The sequence below is a fragment of the Pezoporus wallicus genome, unplaced genomic scaffold (assembly GCF_028554395.1).
Source record: "Pezoporus wallicus isolate ANWC-B61680 ecotype Strahan unplaced genomic scaffold, APGP_CSIRO_Pwel_v1 contig_7178, whole genome shotgun sequence".
Classification (NCBI taxonomy): Eukaryota; Metazoa; Chordata; class Aves; order Psittaciformes; family Psittacidae; genus Pezoporus; species Pezoporus wallicus.
The window spans coordinates 1,167,421-1,190,196 of NW_026636884.1; the positions used below are offsets into that span (position 1 = coordinate 1,167,421).

General features: G+C 39.2%; 1 protein-coding gene across 1 annotated transcript in view; it reads left to right on the forward strand.

Moving 5' to 3' along the window:
- Window positions 1-22,776, forward strand: part of LRBA (LPS responsive beige-like anchor protein) — a 400,308-nt gene that overhangs the window by 188,949 nt on the left and 188,583 nt on the right. Inside the window, exon 38 of the mRNA XM_057402038.1 lies at window positions 19,879-20,003. Coding sequence (XP_057258021.1) covers window positions 19,879-20,003 — 125 coding nt within the window. The remainder of the gene's footprint in view (window positions 1-19,878; window positions 20,004-22,776) is intronic.

The following is a 22,776-nucleotide window of genomic DNA, read 5'->3' on the forward strand; positions in this document are numbered from 1 at the left end:
ATGATACAGATTTATGGCATGTTGGAATTAAAAAAAAAAAAAGAGTAAATTGCAGAAAAAGAGAAAAAGGAAAAGAGAAACAAAAAAGCCAACTAGAAGAACTTAATCCTTCTTATTATGATTTCGCAACAAAACAATAAAAGTTTAAGTAGCATAGTGTCGTAAAATCCTTAATGCTGCATTCCAGTTGATATTGAAGCTTTGAAGACTAACTTCAAAGGAGGGTGAACAAGAGCAAAAAATAGATAGAAAATAAACAACAAAAAAAAAAGGCAAGCTTGGTTTTAGAAGTCCTTTTGTATGTCAGATCTGGGAATATTGACCCATTACTTGAATGGGCTTTAAGGCAACTTCCTTCTTAATGTTACTTAGAAACACAAAGCATATGCTTGTGGGTAATAGTGTATTTAACGGGGGAAAATGCTATTTCACAGTACGGTAATGCTGGCAATGCAAGAACACTTCTTTTTAAATAAAGGAACATATAATTTTATGTATAAAAACCAAACACCACCAACAAAACAAAAAAAACAACCCAAACCACCAAAACCCCAAAGCATTTTAAACACTGATTTATCACGTCCTTTGTATCTGTGGATTTTATTATACGTCTCTTATGGTCTCTGGTTCTAAATACCCGCGTTAAAGCTCGATTACTGAAACAATATTTTCTAAATTATAAACACAGGAGATAGCCTTCGTGAGTACTCTCTCTGCCCTAGTAAGGCAAATATTTTTTGTTCCTAAATTTTTATAGAATAAGAAAACTGTAGCATTCCACTTTGATGTTTACTAGTCCTTGATGCACCCTCAAAAATAAATAGTTGAAGGATTGCCATTTTAAGGATGGCAGAAAGAGCAACCATATCAAAACTGGGAACCAGGAGCTGCATTTCTATGTAATACCTGTACTAATGTGCTTTGTGGCCCTCATTAAGTCGTTTTAAAGTATTGGGGAGGGGTGTTTGTTTCTTTGGGTTTTATTTAGTTTTTCTGGGTGGAGAGTGTACTATTTCTGTATTGTACTCCTAAAAACATTTTCTAGCTTTGCCTTATTGCAGTGTGTGTCTGAGTATAGCATCAGGCTCCTGATGTAAACGTTAAAAGGCAGGATAAGCACAGTATTATTTGTCTTTACTTAAAGAACCTTGTAGTGATATCGCTAAAAACTTCACGGTGTTGGATGGATTCATTTGGTAACTTTCATGAAGCTGCTGCTACTGCTGCTGAAGATGCTAAGATGTAATTTTAGCTGGGAGTGGTGGTGGTGTATTTATTTTAATTTAATTTTATTTATTTTTGAAGTGGTAGGTGAGACATGACTTGTATGATTGAGATCTTTGCTGGTTTAAGGAGCAGCTGCAAGATTACTTCATGACAGGGAAATTTTGAAAGTGGAAGTACTGTATGTTCAGCATACACATACACACACTACTTCACCCCTCTCTTCAGAAAAACCACAAATGAGCACCAGACTAATATTGTGGTATGGTCTGAAGGTATCCTAAAAAGGACATTATAGAAGAAATATTCTTATACGCACCTCCCCCTTCCTTCTGCTCTTGCTTGTCTGCATTTGTCCCCATTTATTTTTCATCAGATTTCTTTCTTCACCTTTCATTGCTTTTTCCTATGTTTTTGTCCCAGCCAGACCTGGTTTTATGCCACCCTTTCTATACTCTGTCTCTTGTCCTGCTGATTCCCAACGGCCCTTAGCTTGATCCCCAGCAGATCATGTATGCTAATCATTCCCCTCATGTATTTGTCTTCCATGGCTTCCACATCTAGATACTTTCTTTGTTACGTCATAGGCTCTTTATCTCTTCTATAATTCGTGTTTGTCATGGATAGGAAGTAAAACTGTTCTTCAGTGTGGGTTTGATGCGTGTGAGGTCACAGTCTGAGAGGGACGTGAGAGAAGTGTGTTGAAGGGGAGTCTGAGAGACCTGGGGAAGGACGGGCAGCGTCTTCAAAGTTGTTTTACCATTAGCAAACACCTACTGATTGTATACAGGCTGTGAACTTCCAAAGCCTTTAGCATGGCCATACCGAGCAGCTTTGTACAGAGATAACCAAAGAAATACTTTAGGCAACAGCTTCTGTGTGGCAAAATTGAAGTTCTCTTCACACAGCTAACTTTGACTTGTGAAATTTTATCACAAACGATTCAAGTATAGTAAATTGAAATTAAAATAATACCCTAGGAGACTTTTGGCCAAGTAGAATTACCTGCAAACCTACTGTTTATTAAACACTCAAAAGCCATTGAATCCACATCACAAAATAAATTCAGCCAACAAACATTTGTTTAATGTGTTAATTTCTCATCCGCAAATCCCAAACAGCGAGCTGTAATCTCTGTGATGATTGTCAGTTTGCCCCTTCTCCTCTCACTGCCCCCTTCCCTCATGGGAAATTTTGGGGGAAAATACCATATTGCCGTGATTAGTATCAAAGATTGGTGACTTCTATCATATGGTCTGGTAAGTAATCCATTGCTATTGCTGTATTTGCTGCTTGCCCAAATAGCTTCACACATGTATTTCATTTCCAATGTTCAGCAAAGTTATTCCCTATAAAGAGGGTGAAAGTCTAGATGAAAGCCGTCCCTTTTCTGAAAACCACATTCTCTGTCCCTCTTAGTGACTAGTACAACAAAGTAAATTTTAATGGTGCATGATACTGAAAATGAATCCTGTGACCTTGAGAAGTTGTAGCAAAAGATCAGGTTTTATTTGAGTCCCTTTGCCATTGTTTTCATTGCTATTTTTAATTTTTAGTTGAAAGAAAATGTAGTACAAGTAGCTGTGTATATATTCAGTATTTGAAACAGTCCAAATGGAAACTCGTAAGTCACTTAAAAAAAAAACAACAAGAAACTGGTTTGCATGTAAATTAATGGGGTTTTATTTCTTTCTGGAGCTTTGTTTATTTCATTAATGGCTGCATTCATCTTCCTTCTGACATGAGAAAAAATGGTTTATCTTCTGAAATAATTATTATTTTTTTTTACAGCAATAGAAAACTTCTCACTTTATCTCATCCCTGAAATCTCTCACAAAATATATGGCCTTTTTATTTTGAAAAAGAAAGTGAAAACATTCCATTTTTGTGATGAAATGAAACAGCCTTTTCTCAGTTTTGAGTGTCAGTCTGAATGGACTCTTCTGTCAGCAGAGAAGCTAATTGCAAAAAAGAAAAAATGCTTCTTAATTCTTTTACCGTGATTTTAAGAATGTTTTCTGTGAAGGATTTAACAAATGTTGTAAACAAGTTTTCTTGGAGAAGTTTTAGTATATACTGTGTCAAAATGTTTGGATTCTTTAATTTTTTCATCATAGGCTTCTGAAAAAAGGAAGTTAGTTTAGCTGGGATAATACATGATTATTTCTAATGCTGAATAATGGAAAAAGGTGTGACTACAGATAATTACACATACAGCTTATACATGCGGGAGGAAGATTATGTTCAGTAAGAAAATGTACATCGTAGTGCAGTATACCTAAATTATGCTTACAAGTATCTGCACAGTAATTTAACAGTGCTATGGTCTTAAATAATCTTCCCTGAAGAATTTACATAAAAAAAGAATTAACATCTCCAGAAAAAAAATGTGGAGAATTGTGTGGTTGTTACAGAGAAATGTTCTGCTCTCACATTTGCATTCCAGATTTTAAATATGCAATTTATGTTTTTTTTAGGAGCTTCTTATTTAGTACCTAAAGGATTTTTCTCTTCAGTGTCCCTACTGTTGTTTTTAATGAACATTAACAGTATCACATACTATACAAATACTTGATTTATACATACACACATTGAATTCTGTAGTCCAGAAACTCAGGTTTGCCTATGCCACTTAAAACTCTCTATGTTGATGCTGTAGTGACGCATTAGAACAGAAATTCACAAAAATTAGCACATTTCCAGCTTCTTGGTTTTCACTGTAGTAATTTTCTCCAAGGCCTAGACTTGGGGGTTGAGGTCACTGGTACTTGGGTTTGTTTGAAGTCTGTTTCTCCACTGTATATGAGCACTTGGAAAAGAAACACATTAGGAGGAGGAAGGAGTATAAATAGACAAACCACACTAGACACAGGAAAACCCCTGGGCTGAAAATAGCTGGAAACTGGAAGCGTGTTGAGGGGGAATTTGTACAAGATCAGTTTGATCTTACTCTTCCTTAAGCCACCACTGACATTTTTGGATGCAGAATCTGAGGTTAGACTTTTGGTGAGAAAAGGTACAGCTGTTCTTGTGCTCTTTCTGTCCAGTGGATGCAGGGGGCAGGGCGTCGTTTGCATGGATGGTGGTGCTATTGGAGTGGTGCAGTTTTTGTGAGGTCCAGTGTGAGTTGCCCCAGATTGCTCAGTTCCCTCTGGTGGGGCATTTCTTAGTGGTACTGAGTGTCTGTGGGACAGAGATTCTTTGTTGCATATGACTTATTTCCACTTGTGAGTGACAGCGTTGTGTCCATTTCATTTTCCTCTGTGGTGGGATTGCTGTGTCAAGAAGAATGGCTTAATATTGAGAAAGTCATTTCAATGAAAATAGAGGCTTATAAAAAGTGGAGGCAAGGACAGGTGGCCTGGGAAGAGTACAGAGATGTTGTCCGGGAAGCTAGGGACCGGGTTAGGAAAGCTAAGGCCCAGTTAGAATTAAACTCAGCTAGGGATGTTAAAGACAACAGGAAGGGATTCTACAGGTACACAGCAAATGAAAAGCAGACTAGGGAGAATGTAGGCCCCCTCAGGAAGCTGTCGGGAGAACTGGCTACACAGGATTTGGAGAAGACTGAGGTTCTGAATGACTTCTTTGCCTTTCAGTCTTCATTGGCAAGTGCTCTGACCACACCACCCAAGTCTTGGAGGGCAGACACAGGGACTGTGAGAATGAAGACCTTGGGCCCACTGTAGGAGAGGATCTGGTTCGAGACCATCTTAAAAACCTGAATGTGCACAAGTCCATGGGACCTGATGAAATCCATCCACGGGTCCTGAAGGAGCTGGCAAATGAAGTTGTGAAGCTACTGGCCATCATATTTGAAAAATCATGGCAGTCAGGTGAAGTTCCTGATGACTGGAAGAAGGGAAATATAACCCCCATTTTCAAGAAGGGGAAAATGGATGACCCGGGGAATTACAGACCAGTCAGTCTCACCTCCGTGCCTGGCAAAACCTTGGAGCAGATTCTCCTGCAAGGCATGCTAAGGCATGTGAAAAATAACAAGGTGCTTGGTGACAGCCAGCATGGCTGCACTAAGGGGAAATCCTGTCTGACCAATTTGGTGGCCTTCTGTGATGGGGCTACAGAACTGATGGACAGGGGTAGAGCAGCTGATGTCATCTACTTGGACTTGCGTGGAGACTTCATAGCAGCCTTCCAGTATCTGAAGGGGGGCTATAGGATTGCTGGGGATGGACTATTCATTAAGGACTGTAGTGATAGAACAAGGGGTAATGGGTTAAAAGTTAAACAGGTGAAGTCTAGATTGGGTATAAAGAAGACGTTTTTTACTGTAAGGGTGGTGAGGCAGTGGAATGGGTTGTCCAAGGAAGTTGTGAATGCTCCATCCCTGGCGGTGCTCAAGGCCAGGTTGGACAGAGTCCATAGGTGACATGGTTTAGTGTGAGGTGTCCCTGTCCATGGCGGGGGGGGTTGGCAGTAGATGATCTTAAGGTCCTTTCCAACTCTAAGTATTCTATGCTTCTATGCTTGTATGTTGGGAAAGAACCTAAAGTGGTATGTTGGTTTCCTTACTGTTGTTTTGGGGGTTTTGTTTGCTTGGTTTGGGTTGTTTTGTTTTTTTTTTTTTGGGGGGGGGGGTTTACATTCGACTTGAAACTCTGAGATATTGTTGCTTGTAAATTTGCTTAAAAGCAAATAAAGGAGTAGCTGGCTGGAGAGGGAAAAGTCGGAAACCTTGTCCGGTCAAGAAAAAGCTTCATTTTTCAGTATGCTAACACAGAGGGGAAAGAATCTGGGGGGAGGGTCATACTCATTTTTAAATCACTGAGATGAAACAGGAAACATTTCCCGATTTGTTGCTTCTTCAGCTTTCATTTTACAGTTTTTGTTATCAGTCCTGTTCTATAACATTGGATTTAAATGCTAATGCTGTTAGTCTTGAGTGTAAAGTAGGGAGATGTGCATGAAAGAGTATCGCGATGTCTCTTGTATTGCTCAGTCCAAGCATTCAAGTTATCTGTTGCTAGATTTCTGTCTGAGAAGTTTATGTCTTCTCAGATGCTTGTAATGTTTCACCATACAAGTTTTTCTCCTAGGCTAACCTCTTCAATTCCCATGTTACAAAAAGCTTGGGTGGTTTAGCATTCTAACGTTGCTTATGCCTTATTGCAAGTAGTCCTTTGGTAACTTCTGTAACATGAATAAAGGTGGTTTCTGCACTTCCCTTTTGTTAATGTAGCCAGAGGGTAGTTGTAATTTTTAGAGGACCTAGTAACTATTTTCAGAACCATTATGACTCTTGAGGCACCAGTGAATCTCAGGAAGCAGTTCAGTAGCTTCAGCTAGCTTTGATAGCGTGGGTGATTGAAGCTGCAGATATGTAGGGGAGCTCAAATTAGCACTGAGTAACCAGGCATGAAATAGTCCCTTATTTATCTAAATATGGGATGACAATGATGGGTGCACGCAGAAAACCATCTACATAGTGCCTCCCAACCTCTTGATGTTGGCCCCAAATATGCATTTTCACCTTTCCAAATAAAGATTCCAACTTTTTGTTAGCTTATTTTCTCCATCTTGGAAACATTTTTCCTACTTGTATAGACCCTAATGTCTATAGCTTAATGCTGCTTCTCCATCCTCAGTAGCGTAATGTATCTGTTGTTTCACACAGAGTTCTTGCGAGCTGTGAGGCAGATGGGTGTAAAGCAGTATTCTTTATGCCACCTGCGGGGTCTTGGTATGAGCTGATACCTACCACCTCGCAAAGAACAGTTCAGTGACAGCTTCACTTGCAGTCTGTGTCAGGTAATAGTTTTGAGCATGCCTCTGTGCAATGTCTGTTAATTGCCAGCCTTTTATCTCCTGGTTCATTGACTACATATAACAGAAGATAAGGTGTGTTTTCAGGCTACTTTTTTCTTCATTTAAAGCTTGAGTAAATACAGTATTCTCTGTGTTCCAGGAAAGGGTGCTTCATCATAATTCAGTGCTGTGTTTTTATTTTTAGAGACTTTTTGCAAGGCTTTCAGAGAAATATGTTTAATAAGTTAAACCTTTTAAAGATTTTTGAGTCCTGTTGTTGTTTCCTGACTGTGCTATGTTAGTATAGTAACAAGAGTCTTGTTCCATGTGCTTTAGTGGTCTTGCTGCCTTGTACTTACTGTTTCCTGTCTCTGAGAGTGATACAATGTTTGCCGTTACTTCAACTCTTTCTTACATATGTTCCTGCAGTCATCACGCAATGAAGTCATTTCCCAGATTTTTGCCTTCCTCAGATCTTTAAATCCTGAATTAGATCTCTCAGAGAAGTGTTAGCTATTAAAACATGCTTGTAAAAGTGGTTTTATTTGGGTTTGGGCTTTTTTGGTGGTTATTTTTTTGTTGGTTGGTTAGTTTGTTGGTGGTTGAATGTTGTTTTTTTTTAAATCTAAGCTTCAATTTTGGATAGAGAGTGGGAGAAATACAGGTAGTGTTGAAGTTGGGTGTCTCTAATAATTCAGTGTACTGTTTAAAGCTACATGCTGTGGACCTGAGTTACCTGTTCCCCCTAATGTAAGTTGTGATTAAGCAAGAGGGTGAGGGGGGAATTCTCTAATCTCCCCATATTCTGTCCACAATAAAAAGACAAATGCATATATTTTTGGTATGTAGTCATTTTGATATGTAGTCATTTAGAGACCTCAGAGAAGACTTTCTTCTCATTCTAAATTTAAAAACAAAACAAACCACCCAGAGCCTCAAAACTTTATGTGTAAGCAGGCCAGAGTTGTTCCATCTCTCCTAAGTTGGAGGGCAGTCTCTTTCCTGTCAAAAGAACTAGCAGCTTGGTCTCTCTTGAATGCAGAACTTACTTGGGCAAGTAATCTTTAACAGACCTTGCACCACCTTGCAGAGGTTCATTCTGGGCAGGAAAACTGTGGATGTTGTACCAACGTCTCAGTCATCTTTCCTGTTCCTCTCTTCAGTGTTTGTCAAATACTGTGTTAATTTAATTGCTAGATACTAATTTTAACTTCTTGGGGGGGGGGGGGGGGGGGGGGAATGAAAAAAGAACACTTGGTTTAGATTTTTCTGACAGAGGACTCTGAAAGCATATGACAAAAGAAAAACGAGTTTACCTTCCTTTAGAAGAACATAGAACAGAAAAACATTTGCTGAATCAGAGGGGTGCACTATTACATTTTTATGGAAGCAAAAGAAGTATCCAGCTGTTAAGGGATCTATAAAAAAAGGATACAGGTTAGCCACAGCTGTTAAAGTGCAGGTATGTGGGAATCTGATTTCATCCTGTTTCTTCTAGAAGAGATGGTAGTGAAGCTAAAATGTTTGGTGCAGGTCAAATCTAAGATTTTTTTGGGGGAAAAGCTTTACTGTAATTCCTGTGTTTAATACTTCTGGGGTTAGAACAATATACAAACAAAACAACACATCTGAGGAAATTTTCTTAGTTTGGTCAAAAGTTGATCCGTATATCCAGAAATGCTGAAAGATTATAATCTCAAATTCCAAACTACTGGAAAGAATTAATCTGAGTCATAATATTTCAATGTACTTTATTCCTCACAGAAAATTTTCTGATGCTGTAGTTAATGAGAAAAGATACAGGTCCTGTCTATGCATATGCTTGAGGTGAAAGCATCACAATCACAGAATCACAGAATCCTAAGGGTTGGAAGGGACCTCAAAAGATCATCTAGTCTAACCCCCCTGCAAGAGCAGGGTAACCTAGAGTACATCACACAGGAACTTGTCCAGGCGGGCCTTGAATATCTCCAACGTAGGAGACTCCACAACCCCCCTGGGCAACCTGTTCCAGTGCTCTGTCACTCTCACAGTAAAGAAATTTTTGCTGATGTTCACATGGAACCTCCTATGCTCCAGTTTACACCCATTGCCCCTTGTCCTATCACTGGACATCACTGAAAAAAAACTAGCTCCATCATCCTGACACTCACCCTTTACATATTTGTAAACATTGATGAGGTCACCCCTCAGCCTCCTCCAAGCTAAAGAGACGCAGCTCCCTCAGCCTCTCCTCATAAGGGAGATGTTCCACTCCCTTAATCATCTTTGTGGCTCTGCGCTGGACTCTTTCAAGCAATTCCCTGTCCTTCTTGAACTGAGGGGCCCAGAACTGGACACAATAATCTAGATGCGGCCTCACCAAGGCAGAATAGAGGGGGAGGAGAACTTCACTTGACCTACTAACCACACCCTTTCTAATGCACCCTAGGATGCCATTGGCCTTCTTGGCCACAAGGGCACGTTGCTGGCTCATGGTCATCCTCCTATCCACCAGGACCCGCAGGTCCCTTTCCCCTTCACTACTGTCCAGCAGGTCAGCCCCCAGCCTGTACTGGTACACGGGGTGGTTCTTCCCCAGATGCAAGACTCTCCACTTGCCCTTGTTGAATTTCATCAAGTTCCTCTCCGCCCAACTCTCCAGCCTGTCCAGGTCTCACTGAATGGCAACACAGCCCTCTGGTGTGTCAGCCACTCCTCCCAGTTTAGTATCATCAGCAAACTTGCTGAGGGTACACTCGGTTCCCTCATCCAGGTTGTTGATGAAAATATTAAACAGCACTGGTCCCAGCACCGACCCCTGAGGGACTCCACTGGTCACAGACCTCCAGCTAGATTCTGCCCCATTGACCACAACTCTCTGCCTTCTTCCTTTCAACCAGTTCTTGATCCACCTCACTACCTGATCATCAAGCCCACACTTCCTTAGCTTATCTATGAGGATGCTGTGGGAGACAGTATCAAATGCCTTACTGAAATCAAGAAAAACCACACCTACCGCTCTACTATCATCCATCCACTTAGTTACTTGCTCATAGAAGGCTATCAGGTTGGTCAAACATGACTTCCCCTTGGTAAAGCCATGTTGGCTGCTCTTAATGACCCCCTCATCCTTGATATGCCTAGAGATGGTGTCAAGAATAAGTTGTTCCATCACCTTTCCAGGGATGGAGGTAAGGCTGACCGGTCTATACTTACCCGGGTCCTCCTTCTTGCCCTTCTTATAGACCGGCATGACATTTGCCATCCTCCAATCCTCAGGCACCTCATCTGTTTCCCACGACTTACCAAAGATGATGGAGAGTGGCTCAGCAATGACCTCCGCCAGCTCCCTCAGCACCCACGGGTGTATTCCATCCGGACCCATCAATTTATACATGTCCAGATTACTTAACTGATCCCTAACCCAATCCTCATCTACCAAAGCAAACTCCTCCTTTATCCTGACTCCTTCCAGGGCTATAGGAATCTGGGTCCCCCGGGGAGAGTCTGCAGGAGTAAAGACAGACGCAAAGAAGGCATTCAACACCTCTGCCTTCTTTATATCCTCTGTCTCCAGGGCACCCACCTCATTCAGCAGTGGGCCTATACTGCTTCTTGTGTTAGTTTTATCCGCTATGTATTTGAAGAAGCCCTTTCTATTGTCCTTGACCCGACTTGCCAGATTACGTTCCAAGGAGGCCTTAGCTGTCCTGATTGCTTCCCTACATCCTCTAACAGCTGTCCTATATTCCTCCCAAGTGGCCAGCCCCTCCTTCCATAATCCATAGATTCTCTTTTTCCGTACGAGTTTGCCCAGCAGTTCCTTGTTTAACCATGCTGGTCTCCTGGCTCCCCTACTTGACTTCCTACTCATTGGGACACTCTGTTCCTGAGCTTTGAAGAAGTGGTTCTTGAATGCTGACCAACTATCTCGAGCCCCTTTACCACCTAGTACCCTTTGCCATGATACTTCCCTTAGCAATTGATCAGAACCAGTAGGAATAGCTAAGGAGATGGATATTGAGCTGGCTCCTTTATTATATAGCCTCCAACCTATACTTTTATATTCCATTGCTCATATTGCAGCCTAAATTTCCACATTATCAGGCAAATAGCAAGAAAACTCCATTGACGTGGATTGTACCTATTTTTTGTATGTTATGGTAGTTTTTATTTTCAATATGAAAAATAGTTTATGGGATCTGTATTAACTAGAGTTATTTTGAAAAAGAAAAGTTGTTGTCTGTTATCAGGTATAGGATGTGTGAGATCTGGAAATACTTATAAGCAACAAAGTCAAAGCATCTGTTTGCAAATTTGCAATACATCCATTCTTCCATGTCTGAATCATGTCTGAACTAATTTTGATCAAAGCCAAAATAAAGTTTTCATGTTAGTTTCTGATAGAGGTGTAGTTTTCATTTCAGTTTAATTACAATTAATCTTGATGGAACTGCAACAAGAAATGAACTGTGTCTTAGGGTGACATCTTTTAAAGTGCAGCTTTAGACTGATCAAAATAAGATCAGTCTAAGATAAGGTAGTGGTTGTAGAATACATGATTACTACTGTATCATGCACTTAAGTGAGCCCTCTTTGAAGTATCAGTGTGCACTGGAATGCCAGCACTTCAAAGAATGCTGCCTCCAAAAAAGCTGGGCTGTGTTTGGCCACCAAGGGGTTAATAAAGATGAAAGAAGAGCATACATAAACTCATACATAAAAAGAACTGTTTTTAAACTGGAGGTTAATAGCACCATCGTCTAAGACAGCAACACATTAAAGGTGGGCTTGTCTTTACCCTGACTTCGGTAAAGACAAGCCCGTGTCTTTGCCATGACTTCAGAATGTGTAGAGGGAGACTGAAACATTTAAAATCAACATTTTTTCCGGATTGCTTTTTAAATGAGAAATTCAATGCTTGTCAGTGCAGAAAAGAGTCTCTGTGATACCTGAAGTTGGCATCAGTCTTACGGTTTTGTTTTACATGCTAGTTAGATGGGAACAGATTTTTTTATATGATTCAAAACAGAGGTTGGAAGGCTTGGGAGGGGAATGGTACCTGCAGTGTCTAATGGGTGGTTGAGACAAAGACATAATATCCCAACTACTGCACAAAAGCATGTGAACAGCATTTATACCATTTTTTTAAAATGCAAACCTGGGCATTACAGATCTGTCCTCCTCTCCCTTCCTCTCCCTTTCCCTTCTCTTCCCTTCACCTGTGCATTTCTTTCCCTCATTTTTAGTTACATAACAGCTGTTGAGACTGCAGTGTTAACAGATTACTAATATACAACAGAATAAAAGCATTGAAGCCTAGCAAGCTCAGAATTGTTACTGTGATTAGGTTTAGTGTAGATCATAGAATCATAGAATAGTTAGGGTTGGAAAGGACCTTAAGATCATTTAGTTCCAACTAGTTCCATGGGCAGGGACACCTCACTCTAAACCACGTCACCCAAGGCTCTGTCCAACCTGGCCTTGAACATTGCCAGGGATGGAGCATTCACAACTTCCCTGGGCAACCCATTCCAGTGCCTCACCACCCTTACAGTAAAGAACTTCCTCCTTATACCCCATCTAAACTTTCCCTGTTTAAGTTTTAACCCATTACCCGTTGTCCTATCGCTACAGTCCCTATTGAAGAGTCCCTGTTCAGCATCCTTATAGCCCCCCTTCAGATACTGGAAGGCTGCTATGAGGTCTCTTCTCCAGGCTGAATGGCCCCAACTTTCTCAGCCTGTCTTCATACAGGAGGTGCTCCAGTCCCCTGATCATCCTCGTGGCCTTCCTCTGGACTTGTTCCAACAGTTCCATGTCCTTTTTATGTTGAGGACACCAGAACTGCACACAATACTCCAGGTGAGGTCTCACGAGAGCAGAGGAGAGGGGCAGGATCACCTCCTTCAACCTGCTGGTCATGCTCCTTTTGATGCAGCCCAGGATATGGTTGGCTTTCTGGGCTGTGAGCGTACACTGACGCTGATTCATGTTCATTTTCTCATCGACCAGCACCCCCAAGTCCTTCTCTGCAGGGCTGCTCTGAATCTTTTCCCTGCCCAACCTGTAGCTGTGCCTGGGATTGCTCCGACCCAGGTGTAGGACCTTGCACTTGTCATGGTTAAACTTCATAAGGTTGGCATCTCACTCAATCCCACTGTCCATGTCACTGACAAAGATGCTAAACAAGACCGGTCCCAACACCGATCCCTGAGGGACATCACTCGTTACTGGTCTTCAGCTGGACATTGAGCCATTGACCACAACTCTTTTCGTGTGCAGCCATCCAGCCAGTTCTTTATCCACCGAGTGGTCCACCTATCAAATTGATGTCTCTTCAGTTTAGAGACAAGGATGTCGTGTGGGACAGTGTTGAATGCTTTACACAAGTCCAGGTAGATGACATCAGCTTCTCTACCCCTGTCCATCAGTTCTGTAGCCCCATCACAGAAGGCCGCCAAATTGGGCAGACAGGATTTCCCCTTAGTGAAGCCACGCTGGCTGTCACCAAGCACCTTGTTGATTTTCATGTGCCTTAGCATGCTATCCAGGAGAATGTGCTTCAAGATTTTGCCAGGCACGGAGGTGAGACTGACTGGTCTGTAATTCCCTGGGTCATCCATTTTTCCCTTCTTGAAAATGGGAGTTATATTTCCCTTTTTCCAGTCATCAGGAACTTCACCTGACTGCCATGGTTTTTCAAATATGATGGACAGTAGTTTAGCAACTTCATTCGCCAGCTCCTTCAGGACCCGTGGATGGATTTCATCAGGTCCCATGGACTTGTGCACATTCAGGTTTTTAAGATGGTCTCGAACCAGATCCTCTCCTACAGTGGGCCCAAGGTCTTCATTCTCACAGTCCCTGTGTCTGCCCTCCAAGACTTGGGTGGTGTGGTCAGAGCACTTGCCAATGAAGACTGAGAGGCAAAGAAGTCATTTAGAACCGCAGCCTTCTCCAAATCCTGTGTAGCTAGTTCTCCCGATAGCTTCCAGAGAGGGCCCACGTTGTCCCTAGTCTGTCTTTTGTTTGCAATATACCTATAGAATCCATTCCTGTTATCTTTAACATCCCTAGTCAAGTTTAATTCTAAGATGCTTATGTGAATGAAGCTGAGGGAGGGAGAGTAGATGATCTTTAACTAGTTTTGCCACCAAATACAGGTGATGTAGGTAGCATTTCTAAAGATCTCAGTGCACTTGTCAGGAGTGAATTAATCTTTAATGTTCTGAAGTAGACACATCATCAGTGAAGTGCTGTGAAATACACACATTGAGACAAAGTGTAGCTGGCCAAGTAATATTTTAGCAGCAACTTTGACTTAAAAGACACAGGAAAAAGTTCGATTAGTATTGATAATACAGACAAATTTTGGAATTATGTCAAGAATCTGATTTACTAAAAACCAGTCATTTTCCCTACTGCATCAGTACTCTAATTTAGGTTTACCACATGGCAACGCAAACCCTTGTGCATGGGATCTCTGCAGGAGAAGCTGAACTTGGTACTGCTGCTGAGAATTGCTTGTCATGTTGCATCTTCAGTGTTCGCTTTACCATCATTAAGCTCAGTGCTTTATTTTCAAAAATGTGTTACGTATTTTGATCATGTCACAAATCAGTAATACACAAATTGATGTGCACAAAGCATTGTTTAGATTAGTACTTATAGACATGTGGCTAATCATAATTAGGTAATCTGGTATGACTTGGGTTTTTTTAGATCAGAGTTCGTGAAAGCTCATTACAAGAATATTGAAAGGATTCAGGAAATGCTTTCCTTGTTTTCTGAAATTGCATTTTATCAAGTCAGTGGAACAGACCTTGCATTTTATGATGACGTGCAAAATATAAGAGATTTCAGTTAATATTCTGCACATCCAGCTGCATGAAAATGCAATGGATTTCAATTTGCAAGATAAAGCAGACTTACGTTACGTGATGCCTTGCAGTCTGCCAGTGGTACTTCATCAAGATTTCTGCAGTGCTTTCTAGAACTTCACCTTCTATCTTTGGATTGACAGTCAAATGCGAATACAATTGCTTCTTTGTTTTTGGAGAAAAATGTGTATCTTGCAGCAGATGTCTGGCATGAGTTCTTAAAGTATTTTACATGGAAATACATGAAGTATTTACATGGAACACAAAAGTCCTCTAGACGTAGAGGAAGAAATATTCCTGAACAGCATTGCAATAGTCCAGCATATTTTTTTCTTAAAAATTTGGAGTCACTGTTTACATTCTACAGTTGCTCTTCTATGTAATTTATTAGTAGCACCTGCTGTTATGCATTTGATGAGCCATTGCAACCAAAATGCTGAACAAATTAAAACTGAAGTTGTAGTAGGTTTGCAGTTGGTGATGGAGAAATTGCAGAGGTGCCTTCTTCGAGGTTTCCTTTCAAATCTATACTGTTGTTACTGATGAATAAGTGTTGCCACACTCTGTTTGGTTGTCTACGAAACAAATTTAGCCTAGGTGTCTGTGTGAGCATTTACACCTTAGAAATTGGCATCACTGATTGATTGCCTTGCTGATGGTCTTAGTGGAGAGACCAAGGATTGATTAGGTTTGGAAATTGACTTACCTACTTAACTATACAGTTAGAGTTCCAACGAGGTGTATGTTGTCTGGAAATCTGTGTTGGTATCTTCACATAGGTTTAGGATATGTGAATGAGGTATTATACTTACGTCATGATCACCACCTGTGTTCTTGTTCTGCTTGGGAACCGCCTCTGCTTCCCGATGTGCCAGTGCAGTCATTTCTAGCAGCACAAAATTCACATTGACTAATGTTTCAGATCCATGTTTAGTGTATGTTATTGCCATACAGCAGGCCAAGGACTGTTTTTCTTTAAATAGTAGACTGTGAAAAGACTATAATAGCAGACTGTGTTGTTGTAACAAATTTTTTTCCATGGGCATAGACCATCTAGTTTCCATCTGCTTTTAAGCTTGTTGCAATTGCTTTTTGTCAGTAGGTTTTCTTGCCTTTAAGGCTAGATAGCCTTCTAGATAGAAGAGGTCATTTAGAGCTCTAGTCATCCTCTGTCTGCAGACAATTTCTGTAACTGTGCTGCTTTCCTCTTGCCTTCCTTTTCTTTGTTTCTCTTTTCTGTGTTGTGTTTGTTTGTTTAGTACTTCACTAATCTAAGGGTCTGAAGGGGTGCTTCTGTGGTGTGCTAAAATCCATTCTCAATTAACTGGTGGCCCAAGTGCATCCTTAAGACCTCTGAGGCTATTGCTTTTGTAGATTTACATTTTCCTAGCCATGCTATTGTTCTGACTGCTTCTTTTCTGTGGTCATAGAGTTAGCTGACTGTCTTGAAATACACAGTGGATAAAGCATTACAAGAAATAATTCTTCAGTCCTCTTGTCATTATCTGGTTGTACTGCTTAGATTCAGTTTAAATCTCCTGTAGGGGTATGAGGACCAATAGGTAATTCCCACGCCTAAAATTCCTTTGCTATAACACCATAATAAAAGTAGCACACCTGTCACTATGTTTTGTTTCCAGTTGTGTTAATCTTTGAAACTGTTAGGAAAAATAGGTTTCTTGGTCTTGGAATGAAGTTATGTGAACATTTAAACTTTTTTCCCACTGACCACAGTGACATTTTCTTTTGCATAATGCTCTCAAAGTCCTGAGAATACATGTTAGATTGGTCATTCTGTATTTTGTCTCATCTCTGTACAACTGTAACAGTCTAGTTAGTTACACAGGAATTGAAAGGAAGGCTTTATCTCAGTTCTGAGTATGTAGCCTGGTAGTTTGGGGAACTGTTTGAAAGATAAAATAATGGTTATGCTATTGGAGTAAAACATGTAATATCAAAGCGTTGTTTCTATTAAATCAATATTGTTACTAAGGAACTAATTAGTATGTATCATGTTAGAGGGAGCCCTGGCAAATCCATGCAAATCATATGATTTATAATTCATAAATCCCCAATCCCCTGAGAAATGTTGCTGTTGCACTTATGCTAATTAAGTACTTATGTTCATTGATCCAGTCCATATAGCACCTCTAGTCCATATGGCAGCCTTTATTGTAAGGCCAGAAACTTCTGTTGTCAAATTCTCCCTGTAGTTGATGCTCTGCATCTGCTTTCTTAGCCCCTTTACTTCATGGTTCTTCAGTCTGCCAGTGGTCAGTTCTGCCCGAATCAGAGCAATATTTATGTCTGTCTCCTGCTGGCTGTAGAGGTAAAGTCTGCATGCTGCAGCATTGCCTTTAGGGCATGGGACTGCAGTAGTTCATTGATCCTACTAGTAAGCTGCTTGTTCTAGAGTATATATTTTTATATATGTATATATGTTTAGGTTTATATTGGTACTAGTATGCATTTCTCCCAGTAGCTGCTCTCAAAAACGGCTCAGTTGTAAGAATTGGACAGCATTGGTGTTTATTTTTGGCTGTGTAGGTTTTTGCTACATACTTTTCTATGTGTAGAGAATAGGGGGTTTTTAACCTCATAATACAGTGCTTTCTAGTAGTTATAAATACCTAATTACACAGTCTAGTTTTTGTTGTTTGTGAATAATCAGCACAATGGTGAAAGAGGCGGAATCCTATGCAAATTTTGTATGCCAAACTGAAAATAAAAGTAGGGGACTAAAGATATATTATGTTTCAGGATAATACTTCATGCCTGATCGTTGTTACCTATTTTTCTAACAATTTTAGCATAGTTTTGTAATGCAGTATAATTGTAATTGTTACCCAGAAGAATGGCATCACTTAATTCTATCAAAACTGTAGAAAGATAGATGAATGACAAATTAATAATTTACCATCTTTGCATAATACTGTAGCACAGTAGACTACCAGAAGGATTGATGGCAGAAGAGGTTAACAAATTTTAGCAGCTTCCATTAGCTTTCCATTGTCATATGTTTGTGTTGCGGACTGAAATAAGCTTTGTAGGAGATCTCAGTCTAGGGAACTAATTACTTGTGCCGATTGCCATACTGATGAATAGACCCTCATTGTATCATTCCCCTGAAGACGAGGAGCAGTCTGTGATTCACGACTGCATCCTGGCTGATATTTGATAATAATTTTAACAGATAAATGTAGGAAGGCAGAATGATGAAGTGCCTATCCATGCTGTAAGACTATCAAAGGCATGCACATAGCCAGCTGTGTTCTGCCTTTTTTCTATAATCACTAATGGAAAATTTTAAGTTATTAATAGACTTTTGAATAAACCCGTATCTTCCTGTGTTTTATAATTTTTCTTTGGTTAAGTATTCCAAAATCATTGGATTTTATAATCAAAGCATTTGAATTTTAGCATTATTGCAGCACAGACAAAGTGTGAAATAAGACACTGGGGCATTTGATTTCAATACTTCAGTATTTTTCTGAAAGTAAGAAATGAGGAAGATGAAGAATAGCACTGCCTTTTCTTTGGTGTTAGCAAAAGGCATAGAATTTTAATGAAGGTAGATGCAAAGACACTCTCCATTTTCATAAAATGATTTTCAGTCACAATTTTTTATCTCTACAAATGGTGTTGGGGAGTAGGGCTATGTTAATAATTCTGGCTTTTGTTACCATGTGTGTTTGAAACCTTGATTTACCTTAAGTAAAATGCATTTCTGTCTTTAAACCTCAGAACTAAGAATGTAGATACCAAGTATTTTTAACATCATGATCTGTAAATTAGTCATTCCTATTCATTTGTCAGTGTTGACAGGTATACTTTCTATTAGCTCCTGGACCAGAAATGGAATTATATATATATATGCATTTTCATCTACTGTTTTAATACTTCCTATGTTAACAAACAAAATAAGTGTTTTGTTTTTTTTTTTAATTTGGGCATACAGGTTTTCAGGCTATCATAGCTATTCTGTGCTTCAGGCATTTTCTGTTTGTTTATTTACTATACCTGAAGTAGTCCTTTTTTGGTACATTCTCTAGGCTAAAATACTGTTTTACAATGGCATTCATTCATGATCATCTAACAAGATAGTAAGTGGCACTTATATATGACCATATTACAAAGATCTACGTATATTTGGAGAGTACAATGGAAAATAATGAATTTGATATAACCTTTTCTAGAGGTAATTTTTTAGAAGTATGCCTTCAATATAGCAATTATTACACATCATAACATGTAGTTTTTAATTAAATGTAAAAACACAACTACATAAACCAGAAATCCAATCTGATTTGCTTGAAAATAGATTGCTGTTTCACTCTCCTGGAATGGTTTATTTAAAAACAGTAAATGGAAAAGAAATGCATTTTCTTGTGTTGTTCTAAGCCTCAGGGGCTAAATGTAATGAATATTTTAAGAGATTATTTTAATTAAATTCCTGCACATCTAAACAGAGTAATATTTTATTATCACATACATAACCATGTAACTGAGGTATTCATTAAAGTTAACACTTTCTGGACCAAGAATTCATGGCATGATTTACTGACCTTGTGCAAAAAGGCACAAATTAGGAAGAAAAATGAAGGGGGACAGACTTTGATTAATATAGGTAATGCTATACCATATTTATAATAGCCTTTTCCCTATTCTGGTTTATAAATGCAGTCACTGAGAAAGGTGCCCTGCTGAGGCTGAAATGAGGCTGAAATCGGAGCACATGCCACTAGAGTGTGGGGAAACTGATCACACTGTCAGCAATTCATTTCAAAATGATGTATTTAGTGCTCATTTCACCTTCCAAGAAAAAAGGGAAAGGAGTTCCTTAGACTGGAAGGTGATATTGTTATTTTCAAGGACATACCTAAGTAAAAGATTGCAGAAAGGGGGGAGGTTAAAAAGAAAAAAGGCAAAAGCAGCGCAAACAAGGAGAGCTTTATGCAGAAATTCAGCGCTACCATGCTGTTTGATAATTGCTAACATATGTGGCTCCTCTGTTTCATTGTAGTCGTCCTCGTGAGTTCTGGCGCCTTGACTACTGGGAAGATGACTTGCGGCGCCGGCGACGATTTGTGCGTAACCCCCTTGGATCGACACATCCTGAAGCGACACTAAAAGCAGCCGGAGAACATGGTCAGTGTAAAATCTGCCTCTTGCCAATAGCAGCAGGTTACAGTATGTGGCAGTAAAGACCAGACCTTCATTCCTATAAGATGCTAGAAAATTGTCCCAAACACCAAAGGCTTTTGTCATTGCATTGCAGGCACGTTCAATACAAAGATAAACTGACCATTACTTCATGTAAGCAATGCTGGTATTTGATAAGCCTCTTCATTACATCTTAGTTGAGCTGGCACATTGTGCATACTTTGCATGCAATATTTACAAGTATAGTTCTTGCTAAGCAGAAGAAAAGCAGATGCAATTTTGCCATTAATCATGGACAAGCTTTCTTGTAGTAAATTACCAATTTATACTTTAGCAACTTCAGAAAACAATCTTTCCTCTTCAGAAATCCACAGCAGTTTTTTCAGTTAGCCTTAGCACATATCTGTGGATCGTTACAGATACATTAACAGAAAAATAACACTTCTGAAGCTGAACGGTATTCACACTTTTATTCAAGTCCTCAAGTTTTTTTGCAAGAATTTGATATATAAGAAATAGCAAGAAATGCTGAAGCAGGAAGTATTGCTCAAGCACCAAATGGTAATGAGGATTTCTACCTGGGGATTTTAAAAAAGGCGATTGCATTTTTTATCCTTTTTTCCCCCCATTTTATTATCAGGGATCACTCAACTACATGCTGCTATGTCTGTTCTGGAGAAATGTATTTATAAAACTAATACAATAATCAGTTTGAGAATTCTGTAATAAACCAAAAAGATAAGCAAAAAAACAGCCAAAGCAAATGAACTTTGGGGTTTAGTCTAGAACTGTCTGGCTTTGTGACCTAATGAAGATACATCGATAAGGAAGAAAAATCTTTCTTGTATTTAAAAATAATTTGCTTATAATTAAAACTGAGTACCCTTCACCTTGAAGGTACATGTCATCGAGGAGAATAATTTAAATTTAAGTCTTTTTTTAGCCTGTGATTTACTGCATACACATACATATATGTGGTGGCATAAACTTAATGCTAATTTAAAATTATTAAGACTGTTGTATGAATATAGAAGAACATCACTGTCATAAAGTTAGTTTCCGTCAGGCATCTTAACCTCTTGCACTCAGCCTTAAAGAGCCATTTCTGGGAGAAAATGTCTACAATATGTCAGCTGATATAATGCCAAATGTGACATCAGTCCTCTAAAATAAATGGCCGTACAGAGAATAGTCAATAAAGTGATCTGAAAGCAATGTTTGGAGAGCCCTACATCTTTGACTATAGAAAGAGGAACAAGATGTAGAATTAATTAGCCCATTTTTTTGCTTTGGGGCTTGTTGTTCTTAAAATTGTGTGTTGTTTCTGTTCCGTGGACTTTAAGGGCAAAAGGTTTCCTTCTGTTTAATACTCCATGGATAAACAACTGCCCGCCTTTAATATTATGTGTACTTCAAGTTGAATAGGTGTCATCACAGTTTTATATATTCTACTCATATTTTTGTATTTAAGCTTTATGCTGTTTATCAAAATACTGAAAAGTATCTATTTATTGCAAAATATTTACAGCTCCTATTTATATTTGTGTAACTAATTCTTCTGTAAGTAAGCACACACTTACTCATCTTTCATACTAATGTGATACTTTCATTAATCCATGCAACATTTCAGAGGCTATGTCTCATACTCAGTTTATCATAAAATGAGCACCATTTTTGTCAATACAAAAGAATAGTGAGTAAAAGTAGCCCTAGTTTATAGGTAGGTAATAGGCATAGCTGGTAGCTAATCCTGGTAATTTAAATAGAGCTAGTTGTTTTCTGTCTGCCTTTCTGTTCAGAATTTGACATCCTTAACAGGCTTTTATTAAACTTAATTTCTTGGGGTTGTTTTATTCTGAATTTAATGGCATTCTGCCTTTGTTGTCTGCTTCCAGTCTTGTTTCTTTATCCAGTGAATATTCTAGTTTACCATAAGTCATTATTTAATGTGATTTCTGAAAATGTAGATAATTGCTATCTGCCTGACTCAGTGTGCATATGTATGCAATTGTTTTGCTCCAGGACTTTCCACTGGCAAAGCGTAAAACAGATGACCAAAGTACAAATTCAAATTCAACTGGAAACTATATATAATGTATAGGAATACAAAGGTTGTGAGGGTTTGTATTGTTTTTCTGGGGAGTTGGGATTTTTGGTGTGGTGTTTTTGCTTTTACATCTCACAAGGTACAGTTGTCAGAAAGGTCAGTTGGAGCAGTCACGCCATCTATTTATGAATTGTGTTTGTAGACTTTTAATGTTAACCAATTTCAGGTCATAAACTACAATTATTTTCAGATTTTTGGAACCAGACTTCCAGGCCCTTCTTTCATGATGTAGATTCTAAATTCTAAGGATATCTCCTTAGAGTTTGGAGAATGTTTGCCCTGGTATTTTATGATTTCTTATCAATAATTTAGCATGAATTATTCTATTTCAAATAACTTTACATATCTCTGAAGCAAAAGCATTTTTAAATAATTAATAAAAGGTTCCCTACTGCCTATTTAAGCTTTTCTCAAAACAAACAAGACCAAAACCAAAACCTGAAATTGGGCATAAGGGATTTTGCCAAATGGAAGACAGTGATAAATAATGCATATATAATGGAAAAGGACTGTTGCAGTAACCAGACTTGAAAGCATAGATTTTAGTACACTTTTCATTAGTAGATGCACGTTATAAACTGCTTGTTTTCTTTCAAATAAAACCAGATGTATTCTCCACCCCGGACAGCTCACAACCTAGGAAAAAACACA